Below are 24,211 nucleotides of genomic sequence, written 5' to 3'. Positions count from 1 at the left end.
TGACGTCATCGTTTGCTTTGCCGGTAACGAGAGCAGCGCATGCGACGTTTACAGTAGCAGCGCAGCAGCTATACACATTAACAGCGCTGTTGACGCCGCTCTCTGCAGCTGGCAACCCAATTCGATGTTGTCATGTTGAAATTTTCATCAGAGATTCACCACACGAAAAGTATTTCTGATTTGCTTATGGCTCCCACGCAATGATTAGCCTGCCATTTTTAGTGGCAAACATAATTAAATACACATTTTAAAATACATACCTCACTTTTGTTTAGCGGAGAAACCTGTTAATTTTTTGAAAACTGTATAATTCAACTTAATTTATTTTCGCAAATTTATGCTTTAATGCTGCCACTCTAATTTTAATAATTTTCACATAAACCTTTTATAATTCATAATTTTAACAATAAATAGGTACGTTGCCTTGAGCAAAACGCAAACGTAAAAAACGAAAGAAAAGGCAATCCAATTGCCCAATTCGACACTTCGCTCCACTGCCTATTCCGTTTTAGTTTTTTCCTCAATTACGGCTTTTGTTTGCAGTGAGATATACCGCCATTCCATCCGGAGTCAAATGCAAAAACGCAAACACACAGATGAGCATACGTAAACACATATGTGTGTACGTACGTACGTGTATGTACAAGTATGTATGTCCGTCGTGCGCTTTGTTATTTATGCTACGCGAATAGTTTCCGAGCATTGGAGAGTGAAGTCGGCAGCACGCCGCTCTCTGCCACGAATACCTCTCTCTCTCCCGTTTGTGCTGTTGTTAATGGTGCGCTCTGTTATCACATAGCGACCGACATAACGCCGGAGCGGTATACTGAAATGTATTTATAAATATTTTCGCGAGTCGCCGCAAGGTTGATACGCAAACAGAAAGTATACAACAACAACAACAGCAAAGAGAGAAAAACACATTCTGGTTTAACGCTGCTTTGCTGCGCTGTCTTGGGCTGTGCTGCAGCCAGCGGGTCATGCAATGGCAATAGACAATTTGCAGTTGATTTCAGTTGCTTTTCGGCTTTCAGTGAGTGCGTTTGGTTTTTGGTGATTTTAGTGAGTCGGTTTGGCCTGGGTTTTGGTAAAACGTTTGTCGTCGTCATCGCCTGGCGCTATCGTCGTTGTCGCTAGTTAATTCGTTTGCTTGCCTTGCTCTCATTGAATTTCTGTGAGCGTCGAAACCGCAGCAGCAGCAGCACCACCACCACCAACAACAGTAGTAGTGATTGTATTTTAATTTATGTGATTGTTGTTGTTGTAAGTGGATTTCACACAGCATTCGTGTGTGCCCTCGAAATTTTTGAAAGCTACAGCCACAGCAACAGCAGAAATCAACGTTGTCGTTGACGACGTAACCACCAAACATTAACATCATCATCATTGTGTTTTATTTGTGGATTGAGCTGCAGCAGCATCGAATAGCTCACCTCTTCGCAAAGCCAAGCGTAGTAGATTTCACATACTAAGTGCATACATACAAACATAAAGAAAAAACAACAAATATACAAAGCAAACGTATAGCCGTAAAGCAGCAACAGCGGACGGTATCAAATTAATCTTTTTTTAATATCAATTCACTGTTTGAGCATAGAGTTGCCGTTGCAGTAACTCCGTAAGGCTGCCTTTTCCAATTTTTGTATGGTTTCACAATTGTCGTCGTCGTCGTTGTTGTTGACGCCGTCGCCATCACTCTGACTTTTTCGAAGCCTATCAAGTCGTCTACGTTTCTTCTATCTCTCATATACATACGTGTACGTAGGCCGCTCAACCATAGCCATTCCACTATACCACAAGGTGTGGGGAAATCGATCGATTACGTAGCTTTGCATATGTATAACGTGAGTGTGTGTGTTTAAGTGATTGGAAACAAAGTAGAAACAAAAAAAAAATCAAGTAAAATTATTGCCTTTTTATTTTGTGTGTTTCAATGTGCTGCTAAGCACAGAAAACTAATTGTAAAAACGGCAAAACAAATAAATTCAAACTACAAAGAATTATTAAAAAAGCGTAAAAGCACAATTAAACAACAGAAAAAAACAAGAAAAACCTAAAATAGTGAGCAAAATAGAAACATTTTTATTACGGCATGGAAAAATCAACAGATTCTGCTACAACCCCACCGTCGCCGTCGCCATCAAGTGCTGTTGTCGGCGGAGCATCCTCAGCAACGAGGACGACATCATCACCGTCAAATGATGGGGTTGCAAATCAATGTGACGGCAGAAATGCCACCTTATCCAGCTACGTGATGCCACCACCCACATCTAGACCAACAAATAATATTAGTAATAAAAATGCAAGTATAGGGTGTGGTACCACGTCAACATTATCAATGTCATCAGAAAACAGATTAATAACGGAGCATGTGGATACAGCAGCAGGAGCTGCTAACGCTGTTATTTCCGCAAAAACGGCCTCCAAAGTTGCAGCCTCCACCTCCACGAGCAACGCATCGTCTTCGTTGTCGTCGTCGTCATCGTCATCATCACCATCCACAACAACCACCAACTCCAGCACTGCAAATAGTAATGGTTCTGCAACATCGTCAATAGCTGCCGCCATGGCGAGACATAACGCATTCATACTACCCTCGCGCACAATGCCTATGAACGGCTCACTTGCCGCCACCACATTGCAGCACACATCCTCGCCACATGCTCTACAACTACCCCACATCAATTTGAATATAAATACGACGACTGGTGGTAACTTTGGTGTGACGGTGGATCCACAAATCTCGGTGGAGAATTTAAAGAAGATAATTGCCAAGAAGCTTAAGGTGGCCAAGGATCGTATTTGCTTGTTGCACCGTGAAAAGTGAGTACCATGAATTATTTTAAATAAGATTTTACATATTTTTATAAATATTTTTTAATTGGTAGGCAGTGATAAGTGTTGTGTATTGTGTTTGTACTACAGCAATACAAAGGGTTAACCAGATTTGTGTTTTTTGTGAACTCTTTAATTGTGTACATACATATAATCTGGAAGAGTGACTTCAGCAACAAAATGTCTTGCTAATTGCAAATGTGTATCTAAGTGTGTAGTGTGGAAAAATCCAAGCTTTAATCCAACATTGATTAACTGCCTCCTCCACCAGTTATTAACACTATTGATTCTCTACGAAGCCTAAGCAAATAGCTCAAACCAATATAAGCGTTGGCTGGTGGCAGCATGCGTTGGTATGGAAAACGAAATGGCCGCATTGCTGGCCACCATTCTCTCTGTGCCGCACATTGTTCGTTGGCTATATGGCGCGCTTGTACACCACTGTAAAGCTTATACAGACAGACATTCATATACGAAATATGTACATGATTCCCTTTTGACAATTGAAGTAGGCTGCCTGTTCAACACAGAGCCATTGCCAAAGCAACCTCTACAATAGCAGCATACTTGCTGTGCTTCCATGTATCCACATTGTACATACATATAGACATCCAATTTCGTGTTGTAATAGCTCCCAACCAGCGAGCTCTTTGTTATGCTTTGTGTTTGTCGTTGCCGTACATACATACTTCCATATAAACATACAATACATATGTATATATTGTACTTGTTTGCCATGTTCATTTGTTTGCTGCTGTCGCTGTTATGCTTTGCTGCCTCTCCAAAGTGCTCCGCGCTATGTTGCTTGCTGCCTGCCTGGTGGTAACTATGCAATATGATGCGGCATACAGTGTTATTTTATGACACTACTATAGTGATGCCCTCTTCCAATCCAGTTTTGCTCTTCCATATTTCTACACTCTTCCTTTAGTTATTGTGTAGTACATTTGTATGTACATGTGTATAAACAACTTCCATGCTGCTGTTGTGCCCGGTGGTGTAGTTAGTAGGAGTTTTAAAGAACGAGAGAAGTTGTTGAAGCAGTTGAAAATGTGTTTAAGTGGTAGCAAAGCGGGAATTGAAGCGTGTAAACCTTTTGGACATTGATTTTTGTTTATTTTTTTTGAAGCAGTAAATGCTTAGTGTGGATTCTAGTGGTGGTGCAGCAGGTGATAAAAATCTTGGTGTGGTTGTTTCCATGTATGTTTGTATATCATTTCTGATGAACGAATTTACTTGCTTTGTTCAGGAGGGGATTCTGTCTTTTACAAGAACATACAAGTTTGGTATGAATTTTGAGGTTATAAAAATCCAAAATAATATTTAATTGCAATTATAATTAATTTTTTATATAAATAATGTAACAAAAATTGTGATTTATTTGATATTGCGTTGATATAGCTTTTTTCGGTGTAAATTGAATGTTATTCGATTTTGGTGATATTTTACAACTCACAATTTTACTTATAGTAAATACTTATAGTGATAGTTGTTGTTGTTCTATCGGCATAAAACATTCCTCAAATAATTTTAAAGAATACTGCCGATTTGACAGTCGTTGGCCGGATAAAAATCCGGGTCCGTTCCGGTTACGTAGAACCGACTGTCAGAAAACATTCCCCAAATTATTGAAAAATGTTCACGAGTTAAAAGACCGTTTATAAATCCGCGTCCGTTCGAGTTATACAGATCTAATTGGCATGGGAACGGTCTCAGTGTTAACTCGTAGAGCTCAAGGTTTTGTGGATTGTTTTGAAATCATTTCGCTAAACTTTAACTTAACTCCAATCAAATATAAAGATCCTGTAGCCGCACAACAGTCATACTTTAAAATTCAAGGCATTACTCCTTTTTTAAAGAAAAATTTTGACTGTATCTCAGGTTAGCTTGATCCAGGTTGTATACATAAGTGGTGAGTTGAGATCATTTATTGTGATTATGGTGACAGCACTAAACCACTCATCTAATACCTTTCTTTAACAATGGACTAACCCCATCACAATCAGAAAATGTGAAAAAAAAGAATCAAACTCACCCTTAAACAGGGTTGAAATATAGAAAACAGCAACAACATGCACTGACATCAAAATACACGCTGAATTCGGTTTACAAAAGGTAGAAGTGCCAAGAGTACTCAAGAAAAATTACAGTTAAGAAAAAAATCGTAACACCTGTGTGAAATTCTGCAACTAAAATTGGAATATATTTTTTCATTTTATTACATTTCATAACCTCAAACAACAACTATATAAAATGCGTTTCATTAAAATTTAGTTTGTGCTTCTTCTTCTTCCCACCGTCTTATTGCCATTCTGCTCGCCAGTGCAATTGAATGAAACGACGATTTCATATGCGTAAGAGCATGTGCCAAGCAAATACCACGCTTCCACTCATAAATTCACCTACTTACACACACGCAAACCCCGCACGAATTGCATGTGTACGCATATCTATTTAGCAAATCTCCAAATCTTTTGAAAACAAAAAAAAAAAACGAAAAAGAAAGTCAAAAAGTCGAACAGCAAAAAGAAAAGCAAAAAGTCAGTATTGCATAACTTCTATTCTAAGACAACAGGAATTGCAACAATAAGAACAACTGCAGGCCACTACATTATTATCATCATTATCGCCATAAAAATATCAAAGTAAATATAAAATCGAGCAGCGCAGCGCACTCTGACGGCGCTGACAGTGGCAAAATAGCAACAACGTGCAAATAAATGAAAATGACAAGATTACTCGAAGCTGCGTCGTAAACAAGTATGTACTACCTACCTAGACCAAGCAGCAGCAGCAAAACCGCAAGTGCCGGCAAAAAATTCGTAAATTGCGCTGGGCGCCAACGGCAGGTGGTGGGATCGCAAATGGGGGAACTTCGGCTGCTGCACAAACGGGTGGTCGGGTGGCTTGGTCGGTTGGTGGAAATCGTTCATTTGCCAAACGGGTGTTTTCGTTGTAGTTGTATGCGTTGAGTTTGTATGCACTCGGGCGCGATCGTATGCACAACGTGTGTGTGCGAGTGTGTGTGCCATTTGATACTGTTCTGTATATGTATCTATTTGTAGCGTCGTCTATTCGAATCATTATTGTCGGCTATTTGGCGTGTATTGCTTTGTTCGTTTCGCTTTCGCTGTCGTCGCATTCCGCTGCGCCCACCATATCGCCCCTTTGCTGGCGTCATAGTGCGCCTATTGTACGAGCAATTCAATAAGAGAACATTAGCAATTGCAGCTGTAATTACATTGCATTTAACTGCACAATACCATTACACTACACAACTACAACAACAACAATAACAGCAACAGCGCAGCAACAATTTGTACTAGCAAAACACCGCTCATACCGCTCATACCGCAGCTAATATCAACGAATGGCGCGCCCCACCGGCAAATAAGGCTAAAGTTCTGTGTTCTCGCGTCATTTTTTATTCATTCATTCTTTGTGTTTGCATTTTAATCGGCGCTTTTTTGCAATTCACTTTTTTCTCGTTTTCATTCTATATGCAATTTATTTGATTTGCTTTTGTTATTGTTGTTGTTATTGTTGTTATTGATTGTGCATTTGCAATCATATTTGTCCACTGCATTAAAAATCAGTTGCGGTCGCGCAAGTTCAAGTAAAGTGACAAGACAAAAAAAAAGAAATGAAACGAAGGCATAAGCTTGGTGTTCGGCTGCGCTCACTGCAAGCGCAGCAGTAAGTATGCTTTTGAGTAATTAAATTTTACTTTTAATACAGTTTCTAATGTTTACATAACTTTCTAGAGAGTATTTGTCTTTGTTTGGAACTTCCGGCCACGTGATCTCGCAAAATTCAGAAGTGGTATCATCTTAGAAACCTGAGAGAAAGAGAGAGAGAGAGAGAGCTGTGTAATAGTTGATTAGTCTGGATTGCACTTAGTCAATTTTGTTCTGGACTACTACTTAACTAGACTAGACCCTGGTATATCCAACGGATGTTGCTCCTGCATCACTCATGAAAACAGCTCCACAGGGTACTGACCATATCTTGGCATGTCTGCTTAAATCCACACATCGACCACCTATTTTCCTGAGATCCAATCATATCATCTAGTGCCCTAGTAATAACGCGTGGATCTATCATTACTTCGAGATCATCTATATGATATCTAGAAGACTTCGATGACAATTGACCTACCTTTCCTATATATATGGTTGTAGCTAACGTTTATAACTACAACAGCAAGGCTTGATTACACTTTTTAGAACTCTGAAATGAAGTGAATAAGTGTTATAAAGTACTGTGTCTCAGCAAAATCTTTGAGAGAACCTCAAGTCGCGGAAGTGCTTAGTTTTATGTACCCTAGGCAAATTATTGACAACAATATGAGCAACTACGTGCCCTCCCCAATTCAATTTCACATTATTACATAGCTAATTAAATACAACACAACAAATAATATTCAAATTCTATGCCTCATACAAACTTTCGATAAACCTTGTGCCTTTTAGGCATCATGTCGTAAGTTCTTCCGTGTATCTCACATTGCTTACATTTCATATGCATTTAATTGACGAAAAAATTCTTCCTGTTTACAACAATTAAATGCATCGTTTGATGAGCATACTCACCACATGTGCGAGTATACCGAATTTCATTAGATGCGTTGCTTTGCTCTGATTCTGCGTCGCATCCGTACGTCATTTGCGTCAGCTATGGCGACCGGGAGTCAACGAAAGCACCTTCAAATGATAAGAACGCATAGTTTGCTCTTAACACCATGAGTTTTACATACTCGGTACGCGTCGCGCATTGAAACTCTCCCGTATTGCGCTCTCACGCCGGCGCGCTTGGCAGCGCTCAGATTACAAATTACCTAAATGCTTTTTCTTGGCGTGCATTTAATATTTTTTTCTGAGCATTAGCTTACTTTAAGGTGGAAAAGGCTGTTCAACATTGCTGTCTAATGTTGCTGAAGCAGCTGCGCTTTTTCGGCTATCTGCTGCCACACGCCGGCACAATTTTTTTTGCGGTTTATTTTTGGATGATCCGTGGTACAGAGATACAGCTTTTAAAGTTTTATTTTCTGCTTCTTGTTGTTGTTGTTGTGCTGTTTTGCATATCTGCTTTTCTTTGTTATTGAGTTAGTTGTTGTTGTTGTTTTGCAGCTGATAGTGTTGTATGGCCCTCGAGATATTTTTTTGCAATCTCTTTTCGCTTCTTTTGCTGATGATGAGTAGTATGGCAATGGTCGTATATGTCTGTATGTATGTAGCTGCGTCTGTGTGTGTGTTGTATGTTGCTACCATGACGCTGGGTGTTGCTGTTATCGTCAATTTTCCAGCCACATGCAAGTCATATTCGACCAAATGTGCTGATATACATAACGATATTTTTGTATATATGAATTACGTGCATGAAGATAGCTACTAACATACATATGTTTGTATGTCTGTCTGTATGTTTGTGTTGTGGCTTCATAGGCATGCAAGCAACACTTTCCTTTGTTTCCAATCAACAACGGGTTTACTAGCTAGTCAGCCAGCTAGCTGACTACTCTTATCTTTTTTACTATTGATATCAACATCTATGACTATGAGGGCAGATACGAGATACTATGTGTCGAGTGTACAGCAAATGCTTCCGTTTGTGTAGTAGACACACACACACTCACAAACATATTTAGTGCTCATGGTGGTTAAGTACACACATGTACATATGTACAGTGCCTACACATGTGTGAATTTATGGTCCAAGAATAGCCATTTTTAGTATACTAAATCTGTTTGTATTCGCTGCACACGGCCGCCAATATACATAGCAAGCGCATGCTTATATACATATATAAAAACAATTATGAGTATATAGCAAGCGTCAGTTAGTCAGGTGTATATACACGCGTGTAGAGATACTCTAACAACTGAAAACGTATACTTTCCGTTACATACATACAAATATACAAAATACAAAATACAAATTTCGTCTGTACAAATATTACGCCCAAAAATCAGTATATACACATATTCATATATGCCTCAGCCCATTTTCAACCGATTCAATTGTATGTAGACACCACTCCTTCGTTGCCTGGTTACAGCATTCTGTGCGCTTAATATTCGCATTCTTGCAACACGCTGCTGCTGCTGCACACTGTCTCGTCGCTCAATTATATTTGCTTTCAAACTATTATTATTTCTTGGCACATATGCTGCGTTATACATACATACATTCATATATAACTGTATACACCCGTCTAATTGCATCTTTTGCTCTCCAAAAACTTACATAACCTGCAATTATTGAGTGCATTATACACAATAATATATTGTATGCGAGCACTGGTAGCGGCATGAATATGTATAAATAAACATATATTTGTTGCTGTGTCAAAAATTTTTGAAAAGTTTTTCAAGTTTACCTTTTGCGCTTTGCTAGTTTCCCTTCTCCATTGTACATACATACAAACACAGAAACATGCCTGTACATACCTCTACATATCTCGGTGCTACGAAAAATGATAGCAAATGTTACTTTTTATATTTATTTTCCTGTTCATTTTCATTATTTTTTTATCATTTATGACACTCCATTTCATTTCGTTTAACCCATTATTAAAGCGTTACTTATTTACACATTTTCGTTTAGTTACCCCTAAAAAAGTGAATGTGTGTGGAAACGTTGGATAATATTATATACTTCTGAGCATACATACATATATACAAATGTACTTATATATACGTACATATCTACAAAAGCGTTTTTACCTTTCTAGCTACTACATATTTACATAGAACTACCCAGCTAACCCAGAGAGTGAAATATCTTCAACATTTGAGAAAATTGTTGATTTCAAGTTGATTTTCAACTGTGTTAACTTAAAGTTAACTATTGCTTAAGTGTTAACTATAAGCTTTTTACTTTGATAGATAAATTATTTGCAGGCAAACTGCTTAAAATTGCTTAAATAATTGAAGGAAATCTCTGTAAAAGTACACTTTAAGTTGTTGCTATTGATTTTTTTTGTTGAGAAACTATTGAGTATTAACTAAGCACGCTTGATAAAGCTATTTAACTAATAATAGTAATAAATTGACTTAAGATTTATTGTTTACAAATATTAATAGTTTGCTGGGTAGCTTAAAGCGCACACTTTTATAATTCTAAAAAGTTTGCGCTTTAAGTTAAATGTATTTAAAACACAGTTAACACTCTATTGAAAAGTTAAGTTGCCAAGTTTGAGACATTCTGAATAATACAAACTTAGATTGTATGCTAAGGAATGAAATTAATTGAAAAGTATTAAAATACAGTGTGGTCGATAGTGCCTTAAAAGGAGAGAACATATTTAAGGGAATATTGAAAATATGTTGTGGTTTATTTCAAATATTTATTACTACAAAACTTTCTGGAACCCTGTGCTTACCCTATTTTATTATGAATACGTCCTAAATTGTTTACAATCGTCTTAGTTTTGAAATAATAGAGATTCGGGTTGAAAAATTCTTTCTTCTTTCTGATTATTGTAGTCATTTGCTGTAGAATCTATTATTTGTAAACATTTTCCAGATTTTTATTTTTCAATTTTGAATAACCTTTACGATTTACACTTTATTTTATATTTTATTATTATTTTTTATTTCCTTACATTTTAATTTTTTTCAATTAAACATTTTTTTTAATTTTTGACACTTCTTAATTTTTGAAACCTTTTTTTTTATTTTTTATTTTTTTTTTATATTTTTTTTTTAACATTTTTTTTTAATTTTTTAGAAAATTGCTTGCCTTGCCAATTTTCGCCGTATTCTGCGAATTTAGGCATATTTAATACCTGCCCGCTGAGTAATTGCCGCAGCAAAGCGGTTTGTATGTATTTATGTACATGTGGATGTGTTTATTAAATGTTTGCATTTAATTTTATGAGCTTGCATTTATGTGCATTTTTATTGTCAACAAACACTCTTTTAACTACCTTAAATTATATCTTACCAATTTTTATTGATGTAAACACGTGTTTTCCACAGTGTGATGAACCTTCCAGCTTCCAGCTAAAAGCTGTGAATGGGATTCATACTTATATAAAAATACTTATTTTCAACTGAAATATGGCAGTGAATTGAACAGAAAGGCTAAAAATAAATATTTTTTTCTAATAGTATGGTCTACTCATAACCTCCAAATTTTTGTTAAAATGTAATTAAGTGAAAGTAGAGAAGAAAAATCTAAAATTGGTAAATTAACTTAAAAATATTAGAAAATTTAAAAAGTATCAAAAATTTTTGTTCTACAGGTTGTTCAAACACTTTTTTTTGTAAATCCGTAATTATTATTAAGTTATTTAGAAATTAAAAAAAAAATACTTTTTTGTATTGATCTTCCTCAAAAATCTTTGTTCTAGTCAAATATATGCAAAATTTTCAAAAATTAAGTTAAGCCTTTTTTATAAAATATATGTATACAATACTAATTATTTGTACCAAATTTGAGTTTTGACACTAAAAATTATTTATTCCAATCAAATTAAGTCTCAACTTAAACTTAAAATCAAATTTCCAAAATTCACAAAAATCGAGTTTAACTGTTTTAAATTAATTTAACTTTGAGTTTTTTAATTTTTTTTAATGTTAATTTGTTGTATTGAAATTAATACTATTCGCATCCAAAAAATATTTTATTTTCGCCTCTTCGAGTTTAAATCACCGCAGGCATTGAAGAACAACAAAGAAGCTTTCTTCATTAGCAATTTAGTAATCAAATGCTACTTTTCGCCATTTTAAGAATTATTATTATTTTGTTTTTTGTTTTTCTATTACACAACACATTTTCATTTGTGTTCTATTTTCGCTATTTTAGTTTTATTTTTATATATTTTTTTACTATTCTTGTTGTTGTTATGTTTTCGCTAGCATGTAGCGTAGGTTGTTTCGCACTCTGCTGTTTAGCTACGCTTTGTTATTATGGTAATAATAATTTTTCTAACGAATTCATTGTTAGTTATTGTTGTTGCTAATGCGCTACGCTATTCTAAGCGGCAATAAAATTACAAACATATGGACATAGTACATATTTATAAAGCAAACATTTACATAGATTTAATAGCAAATGAAGCTTTTTTCATGTATGTATTATAGATGTGTGTGTTTGTGTAAATATGTAAGTGTGTGTGTTCTCTTTTTTCTTCTCAGCTAACTTTTGCCGGTTGCTAGCATCCAACAACCGTTTCTTATTTCATCAACGTCAACCGGCTGCTGCTGCTTGTGCTCACTATAATTATTTGTTGTTTTTGTTGTTGTAGTTTTTTTAGTTTTCTTTGTTTTGTTGCTGACGTTGGTTGGTGGCGATGAGCAATGAGTGTATTAGATACAATAACCGTACGCCTCCTAACAAGTTGTCATATGCTTACACGGCGGATATATACACACATACATATTGAGCTGCAACACCGGCAGCTGTGCAACTGCAGTTATTTTATTAACGGTGTTTTTAAAGCTGCATATAGATATCGATTGTGCAGATTCATTCTCTGCGAGTGATCAAAGAAATTTCAGCATTCCACACGCACACACACGCCTCTGCGTATAATGATAATTTATATAAATTAATAGCGAAAATAATAAAGAAATTCATATGCAACAACACCTGTTCTAGACATATTAGAATAACTGAATTGTGTACCTGTGCACATACAAACACAAAAACGTGAACAATTCTCTTCCGATCGTGAACACTATATACTACGCCGGCTTCACTGTCCGGCAACAACGTAATGACGCCTTACTTAGAAACACACACAGGGGCATTTACCTAATGTGCTCGTACTACAAATACTCACTTTAAAAAGAGAAAGAAAAAAAAAACAAATCTGTGTGCAAAAATCTATTTATTCATTAACAAAAAGTCGGCTTTATCGGCATGTGGCGATGAATGTCTGTGTATATTCAAATGCGAGCAATTCACTATAGTAAATCTACAAGTGGAAGAATGTGTAAAAAAAACGTATGAGCCGAACTTATGGTGACTGGTTACCAACTAGTGTGTTTGTAATAGATCTGAGACCGATTTTTATAATTTTTTTTAAAAAAGAATTTATTTTCAGAAAAAAGCCCAAAAAAAAATTATAAAAATTTATAATAAAAAAAATATTTTTATAAAAATATTATTATATATCAATAAAACTCAGGAAAATTAAAATAGATCGATAATAATAATATTTAAATAATAATATTTTTTATTTTTATTTTATTTATTTTTTTATAAAAGAATATAGAATACATTACAAATTAATACAAATTAAAAATAAATAAATAATAAAATATAAAAAAATGAATAAATAATAAAAAATATAAAAAATTAATATATAATAAAAAATAAGAAAATTAATAAATAATAAAAAATTATAAAATTAATAAATAATAAAAAATAAAAAATTAATAAATAATAAAAAATAAGAAAATTAATAAATAATAAAAAATTATAAAATTAATAAATAATAAAAAATAAAAAAATTAATAAAAAATAAAAAAATTAATAAATAATAAAAAATAAAAAATTGATTAATAATAAAAAATAAAAAATTGATAAATAATAAAAAATTAAAAAATTGATAAATAATAAAAAATTATAAAATTGATAAATAATAAAAAATAAAAAAACTAATAAATAATAATAAATAAAAAAAATTAATAAATAATAAAAAATAAAAAAATAATAAATAATAAAAAATTTAAAATTAATAAATAATAAAAAATAAAAAATTATAAAATTAATAAATAATAAAAAATTGATAAATAATAAAAAATAAAAAACTAATAAATAATAATAAATAAAAAAAATTAATAAATAATAAAAAATTATAAAATTAATAAATAATAAAAAAATTGATAAATAATAAAAAATAAAAAAACTAATAAATAATAATAAATAAAAAAAATTAATAAATAATAAAAAAATTAAAAAATTGATAAATAATACAAAATAATAAATAATAAAAAATTAATAAATAATAAAAAATCCAATACTTTTAATGTTCAACTAGATATAACAGATCCGTGTACTATTCGCAATTATTCTAGATTAAAATTTTTTATCACTTTCCGCAATGATTACTATTATATGAACTCCTGAAACACCTTATGAAACTAGTGGTTCGCTGAGTTCAGTCGAATTGCCAATGACTGCTGGGTTGCTAAGTATGCTCTAACTAGACAAATATTGTACTTTCAATTGTTAGATATTTTCTTAATTCATAGGCACTACACAGTCATTTACTATATATTTACATATGTATGTATATGTATGTAAGTATCTATGTATTGTATATGTATGTACTTATCATTGAAATGACGACATTAGTAAGAAACGTCGCATAAAAATAAAGTATAATAATAATAAAGAAAAGAGCTCAGCAAGATTTTCAATTAAAACCACTTGAATGATTTCATACAAATACACAAACATACATAAATATATAAGGAGGAAGTACTAGGTAGTTGGACTTCTGAATTCTTGCACAGAAACTAGGCGCATATAATTAGAAAATATGTTGTCTTTAAGAGCGCATTCTTTGTATGTATCTACTACATATATATTTTATGTGTGATTCTGTATACCAAACAGGTGCGCCAAGAGCCCTTATTAACACGTACATTTGCTTAATATTATCAACGAATTTATAAAGGGAGCGATAATTAAATATTTTATTGTCTCTTCAAATTTTGGGCCTAAACCCATCCAATTTCTTATGCTGACTTTCGAATCCCAACATTTCTTCCCTTTTTTAATATTTTCTCTCCCGATGATCTCTCATTTTCAGATCATCTGTTCTCAAATGCCTTACTAAAACATTTCTTATGCGATTTCTTTGTTCCGTCACCTAACTGAAACAGGTTTTTGTAGCGCTTTGTAATAATTATTTTAATTTTTTCAATACTACTACATCACATTCGTTCTATTATTGAACTTTTACAATAAACCCTTTGCAAAACAAGCACGACCCACCAATCCAGCGCGTGTTCCGGCACAACGTCTAATACTTATAAACAGATTTATATTGTTTCAGCATGACGTTTGGAAATAGATTTATGTAGAAATTTTACGAACTATTAGCAATTCAACGGTAAAATGTAAAACAGCTAAATTAATGGATGACGTCTCACCGGCGCTTTGTGGCGTTTTCTTTGTAACAAATTCGATATTCATAAACCAAATGGAATGCAAATAATTGTAGTGGAACTGTGGCGTACTGTGAAATAATGCATAATGCAAGTACCGTTGCTTGGTGGTGATCAGTCGTGATCAGTGACCGCAAATGTATATAGTGAATAACCGGGATTGCTAAGTAACTTTTCTCCCTGCTGCTGCTGCTGATCTTTGCACTTCATAAGTAACGGTAAAGGTATTTTGCTCCACCAGTAGTTGGAGCCTTGAGGTTGATCTAATGCTGCGTCGCAATATCTCTGCTGTCTGTCCACCCACTAACACTCACAGCGGTACATTTGGCGAAACCTTTCTTGGCTATCATCTGTTGGCTGGTGCTCCCTTCTTTGTGTCTTTTGTTGTTTGTGTTGTTGTTTTATTCGTTTTAATTTCGCCATTCTTTTTTCATATATTGTGCATGAATCGATAGTTCAAAATTAGAACTTGTTTGTCTTCTCGGCGCGCTGCTGCTGCTGCTGCTTGTTTCTTTGTTCGTCTCGCTTGTTATATTTTTATATATATTTGCAACAACAACACAAAGTATTTGTGTGTGTGAAGATTAATTATTGTAGTAGTTAACCGGCACTGGTTTTTTTCGCTTTGTTCCAAGCGGATGCGTTTTTTCCCTTCTAGTTTGCGATTATATTTAACCGAACAGCAGATACATACATACAAACACATATAGACACTTTGTTTTTGTTTCTAATTTTTTTTTTTAATATTTTACAGTGATTTATTTGAAATAATTTTGCATATAAAATGATTAAGTAAAATTATTAAAAAAAATTTTTTTGTTTTAATTTTTTTATGAAAAATTAAATTGTGTTTTTTTAAGAAATTATTATTTTTATTTTTTTTTAATATTAATAATTTTTTTAATAAAATAGATTTTGAAATATTGTTTAATTTTCTTAATTTTTTTATTATTTTTTTATTTATTGTTTTTAATTTATTTTTATTTTTTAACAATTTATTCTCATCATGACAATTGTAAAAATTAAAAATTATATATTTTTTTATTTTTATTTTTAATTTTTTTTTAATATTTTATTTCAAGAGTTTTTATTTAATAAATTTGTGCAATATTTGTTTTATTTATATTATTTTATATTTTATTATTAAAAAGAAAAATGTTTTATATTTTACAAAAAAATGTTTTATATTTTTTTTTACTTTATGTTGTTTTTTATATTTTAATTATTTTTATTAACTTTGTTATTAATAAAGTTATTTTTTGTTATTTTAATGCTCTGTTTATTTTTTTTTATTTTTTTAAATTAAATTTTAAGAAATTTTACGTGTTTTTTCACCCTTACCCCATACTATACACTTAACTTAGCTGCGCTTAGCTGTCACACTTTAAATAAATATTTATTTATTGACTAAGTTTATTTCCCATTAAATTTAATATATTTCCTTTGTTCTGTTACACATTTCTGTGTGCGTTCGTATGCATAATAGTTAGTAATATGTTTTTCTTTTGAAGTGACATTTCATTCAACCACTTTTGACGTAAGCGTCACTACGATACGATAAGTACGCTATCGCTTATCCGTGATTCTAACATACGTTAAAGGGTTCACAATATACGGTGTGCCTTATTTGGTAATATGTTTTGTATGAGAATACATATCTACAACTAAAAAAAGTTTTTTTCCTTTTATAAGTAAATGAGTTTTTGACGATATTCTTATTAAATATATTTTTTTTCGGTAAATAAGCGAACCTTTGCGAACGCCGATCGTAGGTACTATTGATCTTTTATAAGTTGCTTAATTTCTCCAATAGGCTCCATCACCATTTCAGTTATTTTTTACAGAATTTCTAAAATCTCAATTAAGCTAACTTAAAGCTCCTCTCACTCTTTTTTGTATTCTTTGCCATTTTTCAAACACACAATTGTCAATTAATTTGTTGTTTCTTTTTGCATTTGTTTTCTCCTCATTGTGACTTTGTTGTGCTGGCCAGTGTGTAGCGGATTTGAGACGCTTTGACTGACTACTAGAACGAGAACCTGAATGGGGAGAAAAAGAATCACATTATTTGTTTATTTAGTTATGTTGCGCGCTAAGCCGGTTTATTTTTTAGTTGTTCTTTGTTTTGTTTGCTGCATAAATTTCAGTTCGACTACTTACAACAATGCCAATCGGGAGCGAGAGAGCGGAGCCACAAAAAAGTGTTGATTATTTTTTGTGCTGTGAAAAGAGTGCTCTTGGGTATGGTGCCGGTTAGAGCAGCTGTATGAGCTCCGATTGTGTTGGCGCTCAGCATAAGTTGAAATAATATGCAACTTGCAGCAACAACTATGCAACTTAGTACAACAACATATGGTTTTGATAAGACAAATGCTATAAAATGGCAGAGCAGGAGAGCGGCAATAATGAGAGTGGGCGCAATGTTACATTCTGCGAGTTACTAAATTTAATTAAAAGTAGCACAAATACAAATTTTAATTAATTCCGTGCTTTTTTCGAGTGCCCTTTAGCTCGAGTTTGGGTTAATTTTCGTAAGTTTGTAAGTTTTCTTATTCCAAAAAGCTTTAGCGCTCAGCTAAACGTTTGAATGACAAAAGTTTCTCTCTTTTTTTAATTCACTTCACTTCACTTTTTCTTATCGAAGTTAAACCACCGTGTACCTTAACTGCTTTGGGCTACCCTACCCATCAGCAAAATGGTGGCAATCGACGCCGCACACGCCAACACTTTTGCTTCGTGCACCTCAACTCTTCGCGCTCTCTCGCTGTAGCCATCTCCTCAACAGTCATCTTCACTCATGCCTCAAAATCTATTGTGTCGCATACATTGAAGACTACTACAAAATCGGTATGGAATGTTATGTAGGTGAGTCTACTTTGCGACTAACTTCCCTTAACTCTCGTACTCGTCGGACGTTTGCTTTAATTTATGCTTTTGTTTGACTTTCCATATGTACACGACTACACGCTTTACCAGGCAAGAATCTGCCATGTACTCTGCGCATATAATATCAATAAACACACATTTGTATTTGCCTAGATACTCGGGATATTTGTACTTACTTACTTACTAAGATTATCTTATGCGTTGTTCATTCTTCGTTCTTCAGTGCTTCAGTGCTTCAGTGCTTCACTTTGTGCCACACGTTGCTTTAACCACTTTTCTCTAAATTGAATGTCATGACGGTTGATGTTGTTGGTGGTGTTTTCTCTGATGCAGGTCTTCTTCTTGTGCCTCTTCTTCTTCTTATGCCAACCACGCTACCTCTTTGTTAAGTCCATCCAATCTATCGCATAGTGTGTCGTATCGCCTCTAGTAATAGTGGCTGCCGGTGGTGGAATTTGCTCTTTATTCCGTATTGCCATTATCATAGTCGTAAATTTTCTATATTGCTCCGCTGCTGCTGCTTCTTCTACTGTTGTTTCTTTACATTATTTTCTTTTAAACTACGCCATTACTTTTTTTATACACATAATCTCAGTTTTATGTTTGATTACAAGCATCGCAATAGCATTCTTGCTTATGTTTCTTACACTACTTACGGTACATATACCCTGCTGACATATAAATCTTGTATGTAGAACACGGAGGAAAGGGTTTCTATAGTTCCTGGTTGCGTCATTTTGTGCTCTGCGTCGCACAGCGGGTGTATCCATTTTGTGTTGGCTTAGCAGCATGCGGACGAATGGCTCTAATAAATGTTACTCTCGAAATCATCTCATTAATACCGTCGAAATTAATATTGGTTACTATAAACTCATTAAAAAGCATATTTCCGGTTTTCGGAAAACTTTTAGGGGTGTTTTATACGTGTTACTGCTTCTGTCGTCGAACCAAATATTTTTAGGGGTGTGAAAACTAGTTAAAAGCGAGTATAGAAAGCTGTTTTAGAAGATGAAGAGCAAATTTGACCAAAATCATGTTTCAAAGGCTACTTTGGTAATAATCTAGTTTACTTCTTTTTAAGTATATGTATAACAGAGTCGAGTGAAGAAAATCTTTCGTTTCGTCTCTGTTTTAAGCTGCCTCTAAACCTCTGAGGAATTGTAGGCGATGATTTTCCAAGTCAGAAATCGGCTATGAAACTTATAACCCCTTAGAACTTCAACTGTATCGAGACTATTATATGTCTGGGAGCTTAGAATATCTATGAAGAGAACAGTTGTAATCAATAATTTTGGAAAACAGCGCAAAATCATAAGTTCTTTGTTCCAATACAAGTAACATAGCTGAGCAGAGCGCAAGAGATGTGTATTTGGAGATCTTATCCGAAGCTATATTGCCTAAAAAGCACTCAGGCTCGAGTTTCATCACACATTACTTCAATTGTTTGTTTCAAAACCTAAGCTAAAAAATTTTAACTGCCTAAATGGAACGGGTCCTTTCTGATAAAAAAGCAAAATTTTTGACTTGATTAGCGCCATCTGGCAAGTCCTTTTTTCTTATATATTTACATAAATAATCAGGATTCAAATCTTTATGTTTCTATGTTTAGAAAACAATCCGATAAGATTGAAGTAGATTAATTTGTGAAATTCCAATTTGTGGGATTACATCATTAACTTGATTAAAAAAACATGAAAATACAACCCTGTTTTTTGTTTACTTCAATAATTGTATTAAGTAACTCTACAATAAAAAATGCATTACTGTGAATTTCATCGGTTTCCATACTACTTTTATTTCTTTGTGTCAACTCCTTGTAGCTCATTGTTCTCTCCCTTCTTACAAAATCGGTTGTTTTATTCATATTGATTGTGGTGCTTTGTCACCATATCTAGCCCTAGCTGCTGCGCTATGCATCTCAAAAGGAATCATTGTGAGTTAGCAGCAGTTGAGAAGAGGCTGTTTAAGTGCGCACGATAAAGAGAGAGAGAGAGCGCGCGAAAAACCAGGAAGAAGGATATGCGAGCGCACTTCCTTGCTATGCAGCATGCCCAAAAGCCATCTTTTTTTATTGTTAATTATATACGGACATTTGCAGTAACTGTAAATGTTACTTTACCTTGAATTGAATTGCAAATACAACAAATATTTTTGCTGCTAAGCACTTTCTTTTTGTGTGTTGCCTTTGTTCGTGGCTGTTGGTGGTAGCACCTTGAATAAAGTTAAAATCTACATTTACGTACTTGGATGTATGTTTGAGTGTAGCTAGCAACCACCAGTTTGACAGCGTGTTTAATTTTATGCTTGAAGTCCATATTTTTTGGTTCTTCTCCCTTCATATCTACATTTAACATATGTATATTCGTATGCAGCATAATTTTTAATTTTTTGGCATTTTTAATCTCTCTAAAAAATTGCAAATTTAAAAAAAGTATTGGCTTGCATTAACTTCTTTCTATACTTTTTCAATATTACAGCGTCTCAAAACCAGTTTTATGCTGCTTTGTTGTGTTTTATTTATAAAACTCTCCCGCTTGCATGCATAAGTGCATATGTACATCACATGCTTTCTTTTCATACTTTACCTTTGTTGTGGCAACACTGTCGCATAACATGTTATTGTTGTTGTTGTTATTTTTTTCATTTAGTTAACCCCCTACCGACAGAACATGTTGATGACCCCCTCCAACAAACTAACCGAGCGTTATCAATCTTCTCGCCATTTGCTTCATTTACCGTGCTCTCCATTTACTTGCGCTTCAACTCACACACGCTTAACATAACATAACAACTCACATACAATGTCTTATGCTTCATACATTTTCTTCCCCCCAAAATGCAAACACACTCCACTCCCTAAACTCTCTTCTTTTTATTGTTATCACATGGAGAAAAGTCGATAAGCCATAACAGCGCTTAAAAATGCGATTTCTCCTTTTCCATTCACTGTACGCTAACAGACGTCGGCGCTCTGAGCTGTCAAAATATGCAGCGAATCTAATGTAAGTGATAATGTTAATGTTAATATTGCTCTGTCTGCACATTTACAGCGCGCTGCTTGCGTTCTTGATTGCTGCCACTGCTATTTAGTAGTGACTGCATTGTAAGCAGCGCTGTTGACGGCGCTGCCCTCTGATGCAATCATGTTGAATTTCGTTTGTGACAAAACATAAATACATATTTACAAATAAAAGTGGGAAGAAAATCTGTGGAAATCTGTGTCTAGTGCAGAGTCTGCTTATAGGAAGTGTTTGTTGTTGTTGTGAAACACACTAAGTGTTGGGTGGTGGTGGTGGGTCGAGCGTGTGTAGCTATGTGCAACTACCTTTTTTTTACCTTTCCTCGTGCTTATTTATTTGTTTGTATGTGCGCTGTGTGGTTTAAGGTGTGTAGACGGGTTGAACACTGCATACAGTTTTATGTACAAACGTTCATACATATGTACATATACAATACATATCTACTGGCTCTAAGGGCGGTGCTGCCTATTGTTGGCAATCAACTCAGGGGGGTGTGTGAGCGTTGGAATTTGATTTAAAGGACAAATCGCTTGATGCTGATGGATGGAATTTATATATGGAAGCGTGTGTATGGATTATGTATGTATGTATGTATGGCTGCTCTTATGTGTTTGTGTGTGTGTTTAGGTGGTTTTTGCTCAAATTTACAAATGTTATAATACAGTGGCGAATGCTTGAAAGACAATTTTTTTTTTTTAATTTTTGTTGTAAGTTTTTGGTTTATTTAGTGGTTTATTTAAGGAAAATTATGTAGAATTTTTTTTTTTAATATATTTTTTTTTTTAATATTTTTTTTTTATATTAACATGATTAAAAAACACTTACAAATATTTAAAAAAATTCAAAATTTGAAAATGATTGTAAGAATTGAATTACATATAATTTCGGTTATTTAAAAAAAAAATTAAAAATTTTACACTGCAAAAAATTAATTTTTATTAAATTTATGTAAAACAAAAATATTTTGGCGATTAATTTAAAAAATACCGTTATTCATTTTAAGACAAAAACTTCAAAAAAAGTTTAAAAATCCGAAAAGCTTTAAAAGTGATTTTAATAATTAAATTACATATAAAATGGTTATTCGCATTAAAAAATTAAAATTTTGTATAGTGATTTTTTATCTATATTTAATTTTAATTATTTTATAATTATTAATTTTCTATTATCTTTTTTACATTTTTCTTTATTTTTTTTTTTTAAGTATTATTTCTTTTTTTAAATTAGTTGTATTCATTGATTCCACTAATTTAACCCTTCATAGGCTCATTAATCCAGCCAACACTGTAATTAACCACTTCTAATGCTTTCTCAATGACTAACTGTAACTATAGAAAATACAAACAACAAATTGCATTGTGAAATTGAGGTTAAGTTCGAATTAAATTCTCTAAGGCACGTAGCATCGAAAAGGTTTTCTAATTTTTGAATGTCAGCTAAGTGTGCGTGTTTACATAAATATGTACATACATACGTAGTAGCAAATGTAAATAAAATCAAAATTTGGTATGTACGTCACATAAACGGGTGGTTTCCTGTGTGTTTTCGAGCTTTTCCACGAAAGCGTAACTTTCGCACTACAACAACTGACACGCGCACACACACACACGCATACAAATACATTTCGTGGTAAATATGATGTAATGAACAAACTCACGCACATTTTCACGCACTGACAGTTGCGGTGTCAAAGCCAAACCCAGTCAACCCAACAACACGAGTACATATTGTCGCACACACCGAGACGGCCACAGCCCAGTTTCACTAGCAGGCCCCAAAAACAGTTTTACTGCAATTTTCTGCTCTCAACTGTCTCGTCCGCCTCGAAACACAAACTCAAACTCATTTTCAAATTTGTTGCACTGCCGCTCACCCCGCGCTGGCCAAGCCTCCTTGTTGTGCGGCCCACAAGCTCCGAAGATTATGCCATCGTCGTGTGTATCTATACCGAATTGTCTTTTGTATGTATGTAAATATTTAATGACAGTAAGACAGCCAGGCAGGCAGAGACAAGGCGAGAGCAACACGCGTACATTTTGATTAACGAAGCTTTGAAAAGCATTAGAGCAGACCACCAGTCGGTCGGTCGGTGAGATGGTGCAAAGAGTTATTGCAATATGCAAGTATATGTCAGTAAGTGAGTGTGTGCGTGTGCGTAAATTCATGTAAAAAATGCGTGCGTTTAAAGTTTTCGAAAGCATTTTCACACGATTACTGTACGAAGCTTACATATCTGTGCTGTGTTCGTTAGTTGGCACATTTGTAGATGAAATCATCTAAATTGAAGATTACACAAATTTGTATTATCGTTTTCTCTCTATATTGAAATTTTAGTTTCTTTCCTTTTCGCATGTAATTTTCCATTAGGCCTTAATGTTGCTTGGAAATTTCTCTGAATTCAATTTTATGTATGTATTTTCTCTAGAGATTCTTCGAATAATGTGTCTCCGAGTGTTATAATAGGCTTCACATCCAAAATTTGAATTTATAAAATTCGTGAAAGAGCTATATGTAATAGATTCATATGTTAAGTCTCATTACCAGGTCCGAAAGTCTTCACAATTATTTTTTATGTTATATATATTTTTCGTGGTTTCCTCAAATATCAAATTTTGCTTAAAGGAAATAGTTCGCTACAAGAATCTATAATATCTCGAATATCTTTTAACCGATTTCAACAAATGATATATCAAATTAAAAGAATTTAAAGCAGTTATTTTTCAAATCTAAGGAATTTTTTAATCAAATCATAAGTTTTGGAGATATTTCAAAACATGTTTTGATATGTCTTTCATATGATATTTCGAATTAATATTCGCCTAAGGATTGCCACCTCGTCTTTATTTTTCTAACATTTTTCGGAAAGTACGTCAGTACAACAACAACAAATGTTTGAAAAGCTAATAAGTTTGATAATAAATACATCGTTTTTTCATAATTTCAATGTAGTATCGTTTCAGTAAAAAAACCCCTTATAGAGTCCCTATTTAACTAACCTTTGGTTCCTCCAATAGCTTCAATAGTCGATTTTGTCCTTCAATTATTGTTGAACGGTTCTGTCGAGTTAAAATTTGTCTCGTCTTTATTTTTCTAACATTTTTCGGAAAGTACGTCAGTACAACAACAACAAATGTTTGAAAAGCTAATAAGTTTGATAATAAATACATCGTTTTTTCATAATTTCAATGTAGTATCGTTTCAGTAAAAAAACCCCTTATAGAGTCCCTATTTAACTAACCTTTGGTTCCTCCAATGGCTTCAATAGTCGATTTTGTCTTTCAATTATTGTTGAACGGTTCTGTCGAGTTAAAATTTGATGTTTCACAAATCTTCCAGCATATT

The 24,211-nt window shown here is 33.6% G+C and overlaps 1 protein-coding gene across 3 annotated transcripts in view; it reads left to right on the top strand.

Annotated features, from left to right (window-relative positions):
- The first annotated feature begins 1,004 nt into the window (after positions 1-1,004).
- Positions 1,005-24,211, top strand: part of LOC105208880 (midnolin homolog) — a 65,290-nt gene continuing 42,083 nt past the window's right edge. The window contains exons 1-2 of one of the 3 annotated variants that reach the window (XM_054230694.1): positions 1,005-1,222; positions 1,952-2,823. In XM_054230694.1, the coding sequence (XP_054086669.1) occupies positions 2,093-2,823 (731 nt within the window). In that variant the 5' untranslated portion in view covers positions 1,005-1,222; positions 1,952-2,092. Of the gene's footprint in view, positions 1,223-1,415; positions 2,824-24,211 lie in introns of all 3 variants that reach the window. The other 2 variants (XM_054230693.1, XM_054230692.1) reach the window with 2 other exon arrangements.

This window comes from Zeugodacus cucurbitae, chromosome 5 (genome assembly GCF_028554725.1).
Source record: "Zeugodacus cucurbitae isolate PBARC_wt_2022May chromosome 5, idZeuCucr1.2, whole genome shotgun sequence".
Classification (NCBI taxonomy): domain Eukaryota; kingdom Metazoa; phylum Arthropoda; class Insecta; order Diptera; family Tephritidae; genus Zeugodacus; species Zeugodacus cucurbitae.
The sequence above is the reverse complement of the archived record's forward strand: the minus strand, read 5'-3'. Positions and strand labels throughout refer to the sequence as shown.